This window comes from Penicillium solitum, assembly GCF_028829755.1.
Source record: "Penicillium solitum strain IBT 25940 chromosome Unknown utg000003l_segment0_segment0, whole genome shotgun sequence".
Lineage (NCBI taxonomy): Eukaryota > Fungi > Ascomycota > Eurotiomycetes > Eurotiales > Aspergillaceae > Penicillium > Penicillium solitum.
Window position 1 is genome coordinate 5,155,922 of NW_027072123.1, and position 15,041 is coordinate 5,170,962.

Genomic DNA, 15,041 nt, shown 5'->3' on the forward strand with positions numbered 1-15,041 from the left:
TTTCTATGTCAAAATTTCGTTCTATATTTTAAATTGGATTGATGAAATCTTAACTTGAAGCCATCAATATGTTACGACGTTTGTCCACGGTCAAACCCCAGGAGCAACTTCTGCTAGTGGCAAGAAGACAAAGGCTCAAGGCACCTTCGGTTCTTCTGAATGGATTTTTAAGTCGTGCATATTCCCATGGCGCATCTGAATCTTGCTCAGAATCAGCAGGCTGGTTCAAACCACTCCTAGCCGCAGCTGTTGCATCTGTTACCACGGCATCTTTGATCTATACTATCAAGCAATCACCTTCCGATGAAAAGAGCAGTACCAAACCGAAGTATGCAACGCTCGAAAAAATGGAAAAAGTACGTCTGTCCTCTTGAATTATTCAATCTAACTTCTGACACAATGGCAAATAGGCTATTCAAGAAATCCAACAAGAGCTAGGGGAAGAAAGCATTAGCACAGATGACGAAGACTTGAAAACGCACGGCTATTCAGAATGGTCTTCAATCAACATCGATCATCTTCCTGTAGCGGTTGCCTTCCCTGAGACCACTGAACAGGTTGCCACAATTGCCCGGATTTGCCATAAACATAGAGTGCCCATGAGTAAGTAACAGTGCACCAGTACACCAGTACGGAGGGCTCAAATGTTCTGATTTTGATCTCTAGTCCCATATTCTGGCGGATCCAGTGTCGAGGGTCATTTCTCTGCACCGTTCGGGGGTATAAGTGTTGACTTTCTCAACATGAGCAAGGTTATTGCCTTTCACCCAGAAGAGTTTGTTATCCCGTGCAGTCCCATTAGGTATGATAAAGTACTGACCTGTGCAGTATGGATATTGTTGTACAGCCGTCGGTGTCCTGGATGGAATTAAACGAGGACATCAAAGAGAGTGGACTGTTTTTCCCAGTTGATCCTGGCCCACCGGTATGCTTGCATTACAACCCATCGCAACTAAGTTTTTGATTCTTACCCAATACAGGCCAAGATCGGAGGAATGATCGCGACTAATTGCAGGTAGGTAAACTATCTTGATAGAGCCGAGGAAACCTCATACTAAATTGTGGAGAACAGTGGCACAAATGCCGTGCGCTACGGAACGATGAAAGACTGGATTGTAAATTTGACAGTCGTTCTCGCGGATGGGAGGGTAATCAAAACTCGACAAAGGCCGCGGTAAGTTCATTCAGTCTTTTACAGGAACCACAATAGTCTTATTCGAACCAGCAAGTCTTCGGCCGGCTATAACCTGAACGGCCTTTTTACCGGTTCTGAGGGAACACTAGGCTTCGTCACTGAGGCTACTCTGAAGTTAGCTCGTATTCCTGAAGAAACAGGTGTTGCTGTGACCACATTCCCAACGATGAGAGATGCCGCCAATGCGGCCACTCAGGTTGTCCGTGAGGGGATACCAGTTGGGGCTGTTGAGCTCATGGATGATGTTCAAATGGTTGTCATCAACAAAATGGGAGCCACTGGCAGGCTGTGGGAAGAGTTACCAACACTGTTCTTCAAATTTAGCGGCACCAAGGCCGGAGTTCAAGATAATGTTGAAGACGTTCGTAAGATCGTTTACCAAAACCATGGAGGTGATCTTGAAGTGGAAAAAGACAAGTCAAAGCAGGCAGTGCTTTGGTCTGCTCGCAAGGAAGCTTTCTGGAGCATGCTTTGCATGAGAGAATCTGGACATGAGGCCTGGTCCACTGATGTGGCTGTCCCTATATCTCGACTTCCGGACTTAGTCGGTAGGTCTTAAATCCGATACCCTACAGTCTGGTGCATGACCTAACTCACATTGTTTACAGAGATGTCCAAAAAGGATCTTGAGAGGTTGGGTCTATTTGGTGGTATGCTCGGCCACGTTGGCGATGGTAACTTCCATGAGACCATTCTGTTCGATGGGGCCAAAGAGCGTGAAATGGTGTCAAAGTGTGTTCACGATATGGTTCATCGCGCGATTGAGATGGAGGGGACCTGCACAGTAAGTAACCTTCCTGCTTCAATCTATTGACACGATTACTGACTCAAGTTTAGGGCGAACACGGTATTGGCCTAGGTAAGAAAGAATTTATGGAGAAGGAGGTAGGCGAGGGGAGCTTGGCTGTCATGCGTGGGATCAAGTATGCGTTGGATCCCTTCTGGTTGATGAACCCTGGAAAGATTTTTGACCCCTGATTATTTCTTGTACAATCCTCTTCCGTAGATTTAGTGTACTTTGCTTCGGCTGACTTGGATCTTTTGAGCCGAGAAAATTACCTGTTTTCGCATATTCGTTCTTTCCTTGATAGTGATGTTCATTTTGCCTTAACATGTCAGCGTAATTACATTATAGAGTAGCCCTTCCAAGTATAACCGAAGTATTGGGTCGGAATTGGGATTCACTTCCAAATCCCGGTCGCCGCAGACGCCGAATGTGCACCAGACTCGCTTTAGGTAAGAGATAAGAGAGGGAAGGAAAATACTTCCTAATGAAATAAATCGAGATAATGTATTAGACACATACTTCTGAGATAGCGGCTAGGATTGCCCCTTCTTCCAAACCTAGTCGAATCGAGGGTTGTTCGTCGGTGGCACGGATCCGGATAACTCCCGCAATAGGGCTTTTAGGAGTGAAGGCATATTCATGGTAATTGGATTCACCCGGCGATTAATGCACTACAGCAAATACACCATCGTTTACATTCAGAGATCACTCAACAGAGCTCATTATCAACAAGTACTTTCACTCTCCTCGATTGGTCTGATGGATACTATATCATACCGTTTCCTACCCCTCCGTCCAAGATTAAAACTTGATCTCCTGCTAGGAAAATGGTATTCTATGCCTCCTTCTCCTCCTTCTCCGCAGGCTCTTTCTTCTCATTCTCAGACTTTTCATGCTTGCCGTCAAAGAGGACAGCAATGGCTTCAAGCGAGGGGCCCTTTGTCTCAACAAAGAACTTCCAGATAACGACAACCTCGACGCAGAGCCAGGCCACGTAAACCAAGTATAACTTCCAGCCAATTGCCTGCAATCCGATTGGGTTGACCAGGATATTGATGAAATTGCTGGCCTTGCCAAAGAACATGAGAAGAGAGAATCCCTTGGCACGGATGGGATATGGAAGCACTTCGACGGGATACGAGTAGAGGAGCGCGTTGAAGGCCAAATTGAAGAAGAAGTAGAACAGGAAGAGCATGGCAATGACGACGTGTCCGGCGGTCACGTTACCGTAGTCGTTGAACAGGGCGGCACAGAGAGTCTGGACAGTGAAGACGGCCAGCATGCCAAAGCCAGAGATGAGAAACTGGGTGCGGCGCTTGAGGCGGGCAGTGAGGAAGGCAGAAATTACCGACGTGATCCAGTTGAAGATCATCAGGGAACCGTTGAGGATGTTTTTTGGTCGGGTTTCAGTAATACCTACAGTCTCCAGGACTCGAACAAGGTAGTACCTAAACCTAGTTAGCGGGACAATCCCATGATGCTGGATGTGTAACGGCACTTACGAAACTAGGCCATTGCCTGACCACTGCGAAAACACGCCGAGACAGATGATAATGAGCAGCCTCTTACGGTTGCCAGGGGTGGTGAAGAAAGCCGTCCAGCCGGTCTCATTGTTGATCTCTGCTTCGATAATTTCGCGCATCTGGTTAAACTCGAGGCTGACAAACTCACTATTGACATCATCATTGGCATGGTACTTAACCAGCATAGCCCTGGCTTCCTCAGCCCGACCCTTGGCGATCAACCAACGGGGGGACTCGGGCAGGCAGTAAACCCCCACTATCTGGCAGAAAGCAGGAGCAGCTTGCAGGAGAGAGGGGATTCTCCAAGACCAGTCATTGGGTATGCTGAAGGTGCCAAAGGTGGTCCAGGCGGCGATAATAGCACCGATGTACCAAGAGGTCTGGTACAGCGAGGTGACGACCTGACGCTCCTTGGGGTGGGCTAATTCACCGATAAGCATGGGGGCGAATGTGTTGGCAAAGACGATGCCAATTCCAATGATGAAGCGAGATATCATAAACATGGCAACTGCAAGCAACGGGTGTTAGTGAAACGGGGTTGGTAAATTGCTTCGAAGTTTTCGTTGCCAGGTCGGCGCCAACTTACTGTGAACAGAGGTCCCCTGTATAATTCCACCGGCCGCCATGATGACAGAGCCAACGAAAATACCGGTTCGTCGACCCCAGCGATCGCCGACGATAGAGATGAAAGGTGTGGTAAGAACACAGCCAAGGGGCAGAATGGCAGACATGATACCCAGGAGACTTCCTCGAGGTTTGTTGAAATCTGGGGCAGAATGAGCATCAGTCTCGGCCACCACGTCAACAGGCAAATGAAAAATGAAAAGAGGAAGCTAACAAATATCCCAACTGGGTACCGCCTGCAGACCGTTCATCATGGCACCGTCAAAACCGAGGGTGATTGCAGGAACCAAGCATCCTGGAATCATGAGGAGGTACAGGATGAGCAAATTCCGGTTGCGATAAAATGGCGGACACTCGTCGGCAAGACTTTGGATGCGCTGGCCTACGTCCAAGGTATCTGTGTCCAAGCCTAAATTGGCTTTCTCCACAAAGGAGCTGCTGGGCAGCTCTTTGTCAGTGCTCTGCCTGGACATTGTAGAATGTTGTCCGCTTAGTTTAGGGTTTCAGTGTCTGGAGGAACTTTCAGAAAGATAGAGAGTGAGTCCAAGAAAAGGGACGGGGTGCAGAGGATTGCTCGTTTCGTCCCCAAATTGCCGGGCACTCACCACCTTTTTGATGTCTGGAACCAAAAAAGCAGGAAATCGCCAACGGAAGCCCGAATTTCGGATTGACTCCACCCTTATTTCCCCGTGGAGAAAAAAACCTAATACTAGGCCGATATCATGTGGGGATGATGATTGGAATTCCCGAGATCAGTGCCATTGCCCAGCACTTGCAACGTTGACTCGCCGGGAACCTCGGTGCAATAGTGCGCTTTCATCCGACTTGGCCAGTTCTGAGGCATACGACGGGTTTAGTCTGAACCAAATTGAGCTTGGCGTCTGGGAATCGGGTATTTCCCGAAGGTAGACTATTAAGCCGAGCGTACTTTGGAAAGCTGGGCGGGGTTCCTTTCTCCAACCTACGAGCCTCACATGTCTGGATAATTTCCGAAGTCTCAACAGGAAGAGTAAAGCCGTATTTACCTTTTGAACACCGTCCCTCCGTCGCCACAAAGTGTGCTTCTACCCTGTTGCCTTCCTGCTCGAATCTAGCCTAGTTATTCCCTCAGTCATGGCCAACGAGACCTATCTCCTAGACCGCCTATCAGTGGAGGAGAAGGTGCAGCTTCTGTCGGCGGTTGATTGGTGGCGTACTCCCGTTATTAAGAAGGACGATGTATTCATTCCTCACATCAAGGTACCTTGCCTCGTACCATCCTCGTCGTCCCGTCTCTTTTCGTCCCACCATTAACTTATGACAGATGTCCGATGGGCCCAACGGGGCTCGAGGCGAAAGCTACGTTAGTGGCATCACTGCGGCCTGCTTCCCATGCTCGACCTGCGTAGGGGCCACGTTTGATGTCGACAGAGTCCATCAGCTCGGCGAGGAAATCGCCAAGGAGACAATCACCAAATCAGCAAACGTGCTTTTGGCCCCAACCATGAATATCATCCGTTCCCCTTTAGGTGAGCTTGTCCCATTCTCAGCCATGTCCGCGTTACGGTATTGCTTATCGGAGCGCGCATAGGGGGACGAAACTATGAGACATATTCCGAAGACCCGTATGTCATAGGAACTCTGGCCGCTGCTTTTGTCAATGGTAAGGCTCCAGTATCGAATCTTGTATTTTGATGCGGCTCTCACATTTGTCCAAGGTTGCCAATCGCAGGGAATCGCAGCGACCCCCAAGCACTTTGTTGCGAATGACTCGGAGAAGCGCCGTACAAAGATGACGTCCGAGGTTGACGAGCAAACCCTGCGGGAGATATACATGCTCCCGTTCCAGCTCGTGTTTCGCGATTCAGACCCATGGTGTTTGATGACATCGTAAGTCTCTTCTTTTACTCTGGGAAGCCATGGGAGAGAGGCTAAATAAGATACTTGGTGTAGTTACAACAAAGTCAACGGAGAATACTGCGCCGATAGCAATCAACTGATTGAAGATATTCTCAGAAAGGAATGGTGCTTTTCTGGCGTCGTCGTCTCGGACTGGCTTGGCGTATACTCGACCGCCAAGGCTGTCAACTCCGGTCTCGACCTGGAGATGCCGGGCCCAACAAGGTGGCGAGGCTCAAAGCTTCTCAAGGAGATTGAGAGTTCCGCTGTGCCTATTGAAGCAGTCGACCGGAGCGTCGAGAGAATCTTAGCCTTGGCCAGGAAGACAGGCCGCTTTGAAACCCCGGAAGAGGAGCCGGAAAGGTCGGTTCTTGACGACGACCGCATGGAGTTTATCGCGAATCTCGCCGCTGAGGGAGCCGTCCTCCTCAAAAACGAGAATGGGCTACTGCCACTTAAGCCAGGTACACGCGTGGCCGTGATAGGTCATCATGCAACGAATCCCAGCATTGGCGGCGGCGGAAGCGCTAAGGTTCTTGCTCAGTATACCGTCTCTCCCCTCGAAGCTCTTGAGAAATCTAAGCTCCAATGCCGGCATAGCCCGGGCGTTCCGGTACATGCGATAGTTCCCCATTTTAAGGCCGATGTCATTTCCGCAATTTATGACACTGCCCCATGCCAGAGAGACCTGAAGACTCTCCCAATCTTGTTGGAGTGGTTTAATGGTTCTGCCGTGGGCAACAGCAAGGTCTATGAGCAAAGGATTGCCGTTGCTGAGTACATGATCAAGGAAGCATGGCCGGGGTTTCTCGACCGCGAATACTGCACTCGCATGTCGTTTACCCTCAGTCCACACACTGACGGACGCCACACTTTCTCAGTTATTACTACCGGGGTGGCGAAGGTCTTTGTCAATGGCGAAGAGGTTTTCCACCGAGCACAAGAGCCTGTTCTCCAGCCCGAGTCATTTTACTTCTACAAGGCTAAAATCGAGCGGAAATTTTCTCTGCACCTGGCCAAGGACCAACCAGTCAAGGTCGAGATTCATTCGTGGGCAGCTGACGCAGACGTGCTGCATCAAGTTGAGGGGACAGTTTTCCAGGGCTCGTCACTTCGCTTCATGGAATACATCGACATCTCAAAGGCTATCCATGACGCTTCCGTCATTGCCTCTGAAGCCGATGTAGCCATTCTTTTTGTGGGAAACACGAACGAGATCGAGTCAGAGGGTTACGATCGTGACACCATGGACTTGACAAAAGACCAATACTCGCTGATTTCCGCTGTGGCAGCTCAGAACCCCAAGACTATCGTAGTCAACTTCTCCGGCTCTCCGGTAACGGTCAATCATTTCATCGACCACGTTCCCGTGTTCCTGCAATCCTGGTTTGCTGGCCAAGAATGCGGCAACTCCGTCGCCAAGGTCCTGACTGGTGTCGTCAATCCTTGTGGGAAACTCCCCATGTCATGGCCCCGGAAGATTGAAGATAACCCGGCTTTCAACAACTTCCCTTGCGATGATAACGACGTGCTTCGTTACGAAGAAAAGCTCAGGGTTGGCTATCGCTTTTACGATGCACAAGATACGCCCAGCCCCCAGTTCCCCTTTGGATACGGCCTTTCATATACGACTTTTGAGCTCTTGGGTTTCAAAATTGCTAGTGCTGAGTTTGGCGAGCCTAATCAGACCAAGGTCACACTTGCCTGCGAGTTGAGCAACACGGGCTCCAGGGCTGGGAAGACTGTTATTCAGATTTACGTCTCATACAATGGAGCTTCGACTGGGGCACATCACCCTCGCCCCCCGAAGGAGTTAAAATCCTTTAGAAAAATCCACTTGGAATCAGGAGAGCGACGAGGGACGGAATTTGTCCTTGACAAGTATGCATTTAGCTTCTTTGACCCACAGGAGGGTCAATGGAAGCTCCAGGAAGGGCCATATACTGTCCATGCGAGTTTCTCGTCTGCGGAAACGCCGCTGCCCGTAGAGCTCAATGTTCCGAAGTCACACTATTGGAAGGGTATTTAGGAATACTGAGTAACAAGCTAAAGATTTAAAGTACATGATAGTTGGGTAGGGACTTATGGAAATGATGAAACGACATGGGACAAAAACATATGTCTATAGTAATATCCAAGTGCAGATCTACCAAAGTTCTTTGGTATTATTGTTTTCATTATATTGCCTAGTATGGAACACTCGATTTCACATTGCAGAAGGCAGTGTGATGTCTGAGAGTCCATTTCCTGCTTTCCAGATCTAGAGACCCGCTTGGGTTGACGCAAGCTGTGGCCCCCACATGCACGATACGCTAAATGCCATGCGAATGGTAGCAGATGGCGAGCTTTGAGAGTTATAAAATAAATTCAGAGATGAAACAAGAATACACCGCACGAAGCGTAGCCATGATTGGCAAACTCGGCCTTTTTTTTGTAGCGAGCTGCCAAGAGACCGCGGTTGGATTACGCTTCAGTCGTATGTCCCAGGGCGCCTCACCCCATGATATACAGAAGACAATGGAAGATTCCCGGAAACAGGCTTCACCGGGATCGACCACCAAATTAGCCTGCCTTCGTTGAGGGGACAACGGTCAAGAGTTCTGGTGATCAACTGCATTTTATTGAGGTGAGCTGCTGGCTTAGCGTCGTGCTCAGGCTGTGCTCAGTTCTACTCAGTGAGCAAAAAGCGGCATAGCGTTAGCACTAAAACGGAAAGGGAAAGCGAAGACTTGTCAGACATCATCCTGTCTATATGTAGAATGTACGAATTTTTCTAATTGAAATGTATATTTCTTTAGAAACCACAGCAGAATCCTAACCAGGAAGGCAGGACCTTAAATTCCAGGCAGGGAGAGGGAGGCAATACTCGTCAATCATTTCCTGTGTGAAGGAATTCCTGAAAAGAGGGTATCTGTGGTCCCAGGAGCAAGGCAGTTGATCCGCACTCCTTTCAATGCGAAATCCTTGGACCATGCTCGAGTCAGATCTAGCACAGCGTGCTTTCTGGCAGTGTAGGCAGCCAGATCGGCAAATCCATGGGTTGGGACAGCTGATCCTACATTAACCATACTGGCCGTCACTTTGGACACTCCGGCATCGTTGCTGGGTGGATCAATCGGCAGGGAAACACCGGAGGCAGTAGGAGTAGTGGCAAGAGTCTCTTCCTCGGTTTTCAGGAGATAGCGTAGATATTCGGTTCCGACATTCCAGGCCCCGTTGACGTTGACTGCCATGATTGCATCAAATGCCTCATCGGAGTTGATGATCGATGCCGTTTGAGGCGAGATCCCTGCACAATTGACCAGCCCGTACATGACGGGGGCCTTGCTAGAAATTGACTTGGAGGCCTCCCGTACCGTCTCCAGAGAGGCAATGTCTGTCTTCGGATAGAAGTGTAGTCGGTTTGTTGGGTCAGGAGAGGGAGGGGCTCCTACATCTGAGAATTCAGTTGCTATGTCCATAACATGTATACTAGCAGAGAGATTGAGGGGTTTCTTGACCGGCCACGAAAAGCATTAGTTGATAGCATTATTTGATTGGTATTTCAAAGTGGGAAGAGGAGAGCCAGGAAATGTAACTCCACAGATCGGGACTTGTTTGGGGTGAATAGGGAAGTATGGCTCTAAGATTTAGAATTAATAATATTCAAAGATATTATCTATTTGCCATAATCCTTTGTCGATGGACACTAACTAATAGATAATTAACTGCATAGATATGGGTGATACAGAGGAACGATGTAACATCCACCTTTTTCCAGGCCCATCGAATGGATATGAAGTGGCTTGATGAGCATCAGATATGGTCCGAGTACCTTTCATGGCTAGTTAGATCTATATCCCCCCCTCTTAAATTCTGGCTCATCATAGGCCACACATCTAACTTCATCGGAGATAAGCAAGGTATGGCCTCGATAGTGCGATTGGACCCGTGGACTGTGACGTGTGCCCTGCTTATTTATTGCATACCGGTGTGAGACTGAAGAAAAGGGATGTTACGCTAAATCACGATGCTCTCGTGTAGACTACCTCGTGTAGATCAGTGTAGATCATCTGCATCATCTGCACCATCTGGCGATCAAACTCACTCGACTCGGCCCGCCAACATTTCTCCGGGTTAGGCCCCGACGGGCCCAGTATAGATCCTTGACAAAGACTGAGCGCCAAGAAATATCTTTCCTTTCTTTTTTACAGGGACAAAGTGGTCAAAAGAAGAGTCATGATTTAGATACGTATCACATTTCAAAACAACAGTTCAAACCGAAAGAAATTCCCCCAAATGCTGGTTTCCCCTACTGAAACTCCAAGTAATCTAAAACCGCGTTCAACTCTGCACACTCCCCTAACTCCTGCGCCAATTCTGCTACAATCGCCCTTGCGGCCTTCATATAGATGGAAATTTGCTGCTTGCAATACCGAGCACTCCCCGTAGATTCCATATACTTGCGGGCGAAGAGCTTGACGTCGTTGTCCGTCGTGCGTTGTTTGAGAATATGTAGTAGTTGCATATTTCCACCGTCCGATTGAATGCTGTGAATGATGGGGAAGGAGAATTTTCCTTCCGTAATATCCTCACAGAATCCCTTGTTTTCAGTGTAGGCTTCGGACCCGAGATTAAGATAGTCATCTTTGATCTGGAAGATGATTCCTAGTAGATGAACGATGGGAACAAGGTCCCTGAAAAAGCACAATATCATTTGTTAGCCACAAAAATAGATGGAAGGGAAGCGGAAAAAAGAACATACTTCTCTCTATCACTCTCCAGTTGCAACAATCGAATAGCGAGACGGAAAAGACCTCCGGTCTTATTCGACACCATCTCTAAATACTCCTCTTCGGTAGGACAATTGAGCGAGTCTCTCCAGAACAGGTCCAACCCTTGGCCCCGATGCAGATTAAGCAGTTCTTCGGTGAAAATCTCAAGTGCCTTGGGACTTTTGAGGGCATAGAGTCGCTGTTGGCCCAAGAAATAGGCGTAGTTGGCCGAATTGATAGTTTGAGCAACCCCAAAGATCCGATGAGCGACAGGACGGCCTCGTCGCAAGAGAGACATATCTTGGATGTCATCAATTCTGTAGACCATTAGTAGATAATCGGGAATGGAAGGCGAAGAATAGACCAAACACACAATAAATATGCAGTGTGCAAGAGCTCAATCACCGAGGTAATGACTTTGAGACTCTCCTCGGGAACTTGCAGCCATTGATTGAAGCTACGTAGAAGTTTGTTTCGGAAGTTTTTCCCAGAACACGCCAGAAGATAGTCGATGGGAGCAGCAATAATCTGATCAATAGGATGAATAACAGGTTAGTTTTGGTGACTGTCACAGAAACCCAGATTTGGTTTGACACACGCTTTCATTGTCCCCCGCGAGATGATTGAACATAGTAATCTCGGGTGGCATCTTGATGTTAGCAAAGTCGGGCGACATCTCAATTGGTGAAACTTCCTCTACGGTTGAGTCCAAACCGTTCTTAGATAACTGTTTCTCGTTTAGGGTTGGGGGACTTGACGTCGGGGTCCAATTGTCTTTATGTGGATCTTGCAAGGCTGTAAACATGTTTAGTTCAAACAAAGCCATTACTCGAGGTGGTAGGATTGCTTCCATGATATCGGTGGTTTGTTGAGACAGTAATCCAAGGGAACAGGGTAGTTTTAGACAACTCATCACAGCTTTTTCTAGCCAGGTAAGCCACAATTCCTGATCCTGGTTTTTTTTTCCCACAAAATAAAAAAGTTAAATACTAATAAACGAGCGATAACAATATTGATCATCATCCCGCAAAGATGTCATCCAAGCACGACACAGTTGCTTGAGCTGATCATGATAACCGTACGGAGTCGACGGAGCAACTGCATACATACATAATGTACGGAGTACTTCGGATGTAGTTGCAAGGTACCTACATACATATGTATCATAGGTGCATGGAGATGTAAGATGCAGCCACATTTCTTCACCTATCGATGTAAGAAGACAGGATCTTCATAAAACTCAATCAGACAGAATTCTGGTCAAAACTGTAATTAAGGTGAAGATTGACAGTAAATACGTGGGTGAACAATATTGAAGTGTTTTAAGCTGAATATCTTCATACTCTCCATTCAACTGTTACCCTATTCCTAAAATAGTAACTCATTTACATGCAGAGTGGTCGACTATAAAATTCCCACCCATATCTAGACTAGAACTCTGTAAAGAAGTGGATCTGCAAGTCAGGAAAATAGAACGAATAAAACAGAAACGATTTGCATCCAACTGCCTCGAGCATTCGTTTTTGAAATATCCGATGTGACTGCATGTATTTGCGTCTAGACCTCGTGATCCCCAGATGGGCCAATTCTAGATACATAGATGCATGCGTAGCTACTGTTGCATTATCACCTCAAAACATTCATTGTGATAGCTTTGCATATGACTGAGTAGATCCCAATTCCCTCGAATTTTTAGATTCCCACAATTTTGAAGAGGACAATCGACAATGGAAGCAATTCGAAGAATGGTACCTAGATAGAGCGCCCCTTTCCTAAAACCCTTCTATACGTAAACTGACTACTGTCGACATTGGAATGAGATTTTTTGAGGCTATAGGTTTGTATATCCAGATACGTACATTGAGTAAGAGTAGGTGGCGATCTTTTTTCTTTTTTGAAATTAGTCTGTGTTACATTCTACAGTATAAATCTGTTCTTTGTCGTTGTTGTGTTGTTGTTCTCTTTCCCTTTTTTCCTCTCTCTCCTTTGTTCTGATCCCTCTCACAACACTCGACCTCGACCTGCGAATCCGAAAAGTTTCACCAAGATGACGATGGCTTTGATAAAAATGATCTATCATCGGCTGTCGTTGAATCATTTTAGTCCAGGTGTTTTGGCATTGTTCACTTTATCTACTTTCTTGCTATTCTGGGTGCTTGGCCCTCGGGGATCGGAGAAGGTCCCATTCGTAGATGGGAGAACATCCGGCGAATTATTTCATATTGGATCCCAACGCCGATTTGCGCATCATGGGGCAGATATAGTAAAAGCTGCCCAATCGAGGGTGGGTAAATCCTGCAGTTGAGGGCGAAATGGTCGTTGCCAGGCTAATATACCATGCTATTACAGGTTGCCCAGGCCTTCTATGTCATCACCTCCAGTGGCCGGAAGTTGGTGCTGTCAGGAGAGTATGCGGACGAACTACGCAGCCATCCTCATCTGAGCCATGCGCAAAGTCTGGAAAATGTACGTGTTATTTATCGATCCCCGCTCGCAATGCCTAACACAAAAGTGATGCAGAATATGTGTACTTCCATTCCGGGGTTCGAGCCATTATCTAACGGAGGGCGCCTTGGACCCATCACCAATGATATCGTCTTGAAACTGACCAGGGCTCTCGGTGAGTCTAGCTACTTGCTCCTTTGAGCATTCTTTTCTAATACACAAGACTGACTCATGGGGCTTTATGCCCAACAAACAGCACGCGTCACTGAACCGGTCTCGGAGGAATCTGCATTAACATTGCTCGAAAGCTGGACAGACGAAAAAGGTATTGATCCTATGTGCCTTCTATTTGTTTCTTCTTCTTCAAGAATGGAATCACTAGAGTCGCACGATGGCTGCTAACATGCGATTCTTTTGTCAGATTGGCACGACGTATCACTGCAAGAAACCATCTACCGGATGATTGCCCAAGTATCCGCCCGAGTCTTTGTTGGGAAAGAGCTGTGTCGAAATCCCGCCTGGGGGATTGCCACCGCCAATTACACTAGCCTAGCTTTCTTGGCACTCGGCGAAGTGCAGAAATGGCCCCGAAGCTTGCAGGGGATAGTTCACTGGGTGCTCCCCTCTGCGCGAGCGATGCGTGCTGGAGTTCGTGAGGTGCGAGCGCTACTTACCCCAATCGTTGAGCGGCGACGAGTTGAGAGGGCACGACAGGCACAGCAGGGAACTCCCACCGACGTTGAGGAGTTTTCCCTCTTGGCTTGTATTGAGGATTCAGCTGATCAAGGAACCGGATATGACCCAGCCATTTCCGAGTTGGCCTTTCAACTCGCTGCTATCCATACAACATGTGACCTCCTCGGGAAATTAATCGTTACCGTCGATAGCCATCCAGAACTTCTTGTGCCTCTTCGAGAAGAAGTTGTTTCCGTGATAGGCAATGATGGATGGGAGAAAACGAGTTTATACAAGCTGAAGTTGATGGATAGCGTCATCAAAGAAACTCAGAGGTTATATCCCGCTTCCAACTGTGAGTAACAACCCAACAGAAGTTAAAGAATAACGGATTGAATGAACCACCTCTCTGACACTCTCTTTCTCTACTCGATTTAGTCTTGATGAAACGTGTTGCCATTGAAGATGTCCAACTCAAAGACGGCTTGCACATTCCGAAAGGAACCAACCTCACCGTCACGACTTATCACAACTACTCTTCTGACAATGACCCCGAGATTGCCAAATTTGACGCTTATCGGTTTGTGAAAATGCGCGAAAATCCCGCCGAAAAGCACAAAGCCAACCTAGTCACTCCGAGCGTCGAAAGCATGGGCTTCGGGTATGGGAACCAGGCATGTCCCGGGCGATTTTTCGCTGCCAGTGAGATCAAGATCTTCTTCTGTCATATGCTATTGAAAGACGACTGGAGAGTGGCAGCTGGTTGTTCTCTTGGGCTAAGTAAGAGTGGAGATATGATTCATTTGGATCACGGGGTTCGGCTCGATGTTAGAAGGCGAAAGGAGGAGATTTCGCTGTAGTGTTGGTCACGACAGATAGAGCGGAGGTGGGGATCTATGTCTCTCTATGTCTCATTGTTATTCTAAATTGTTTACGATGGACATTGTGTTGAGCTAGGAACATGGCCCCTAAACAAGAATCGAGGTTTTTCTTATTGTCTAGTGGCACAATGCCCTTTGTTTTCCCCACATATTACAATAAATAGGGTTCCATACTCGAAATACCGGCCTCGATGTAGGAACTTCACCGAGAGTGGTATTCTCTTGCGGTACCTGTAAGACGGAGGCTTGCGTAAAGTGCTAGTTCTAGGCCCTACCACA

General features: G+C 47.7%; 6 protein-coding genes across 6 annotated transcripts; 3 read left to right on the forward strand and 3 right to left on the reverse strand.

Annotated features, from left to right (window-relative positions):
- Positions 1 to 68: 68 nt before the first annotated feature.
- N7455_005908 (uncharacterized protein) lies at positions 69 to 2,173 on the forward strand (the record flags this gene model as incomplete). The annotated part of the gene is made up of 9 exons (XM_040956609.2): positions 69 to 356; positions 411 to 603; positions 667 to 775; positions 829 to 925; positions 981 to 1,015; positions 1,073 to 1,174; positions 1,226 to 1,743; positions 1,804 to 1,979; positions 2,033 to 2,173. The coding sequence occupies 9 exons, from the start codon at positions 69 to 71 to the stop codon at positions 2,171 to 2,173; spliced, it is 1,659 nt and encodes a 552-aa protein (XP_040812923.2).
- Positions 2,174 to 2,817: 644 nt separating this feature from the next.
- On the reverse strand, positions 2,818 to 4,602 carry N7455_005909 (uncharacterized protein; the record flags this gene model as incomplete). The annotated part of the gene is made up of 4 exons (XM_040956592.2): positions 2,818 to 3,430; positions 3,485 to 4,013; positions 4,092 to 4,271; positions 4,344 to 4,602. The coding sequence occupies 4 exons, from the start codon at positions 4,600 to 4,602 to the stop codon at positions 2,818 to 2,820; spliced, it is 1,581 nt and encodes a 526-aa protein (XP_040812881.2).
- Positions 4,603 to 5,242: 640 nt separating this feature from the next.
- N7455_005910 (beta-glucosidase) lies at positions 5,243 to 8,036 on the forward strand (the record flags this gene model as incomplete). The annotated part of the gene is made up of 5 exons (XM_040956511.2): positions 5,243 to 5,368; positions 5,433 to 5,637; positions 5,700 to 5,771; positions 5,827 to 5,998; positions 6,062 to 8,036. 5 exons carry the CDS (start codon positions 5,243 to 5,245, stop codon positions 8,034 to 8,036), a joined length of 2,550 nt encoding a protein of 849 aa, XP_040812866.2.
- An 844-nt stretch (positions 8,037 to 8,880) lies between these two features.
- N7455_005911 (SDR family NAD(P)-dependent oxidoreductase) lies at positions 8,881 to 9,468 on the reverse strand (the record flags this gene model as incomplete). Its single annotated transcript, XM_065605148.1, has 1 exon — positions 8,881 to 9,468. One exon carries the CDS (start codon positions 9,466 to 9,468, stop codon positions 8,881 to 8,883), a length of 588 nt encoding a protein of 195 aa, XP_065462048.1.
- An 830-nt stretch (positions 9,469 to 10,298) lies between these two features.
- Positions 10,299 to 11,614, reverse strand: N7455_005912 (FPP/GGPP synthase family protein; the record flags this gene model as incomplete). The annotated part of the gene is made up of 4 exons (XM_040956581.2): positions 10,299 to 10,683; positions 10,752 to 11,078; positions 11,135 to 11,289; positions 11,360 to 11,614. 4 exons carry the CDS (start codon positions 11,612 to 11,614, stop codon positions 10,299 to 10,301), a joined length of 1,122 nt encoding a protein of 373 aa, XP_040813000.2.
- Positions 11,615 to 13,098: 1,484 nt separating this feature from the next.
- Positions 13,099 to 14,741, forward strand: N7455_005913 (cytochrome P450; the record flags this gene model as incomplete). The annotated part of the gene is made up of 5 exons (XM_065605149.1): positions 13,099 to 13,227; positions 13,282 to 13,381; positions 13,463 to 13,531; positions 13,628 to 14,236; positions 14,320 to 14,741. The coding sequence occupies 5 exons, from the start codon at positions 13,099 to 13,101 to the stop codon at positions 14,739 to 14,741; spliced, it is 1,329 nt and encodes a 442-aa protein (XP_065462049.1).
- Positions 14,742 to 15,041: the final 300 nt, after the last annotated feature.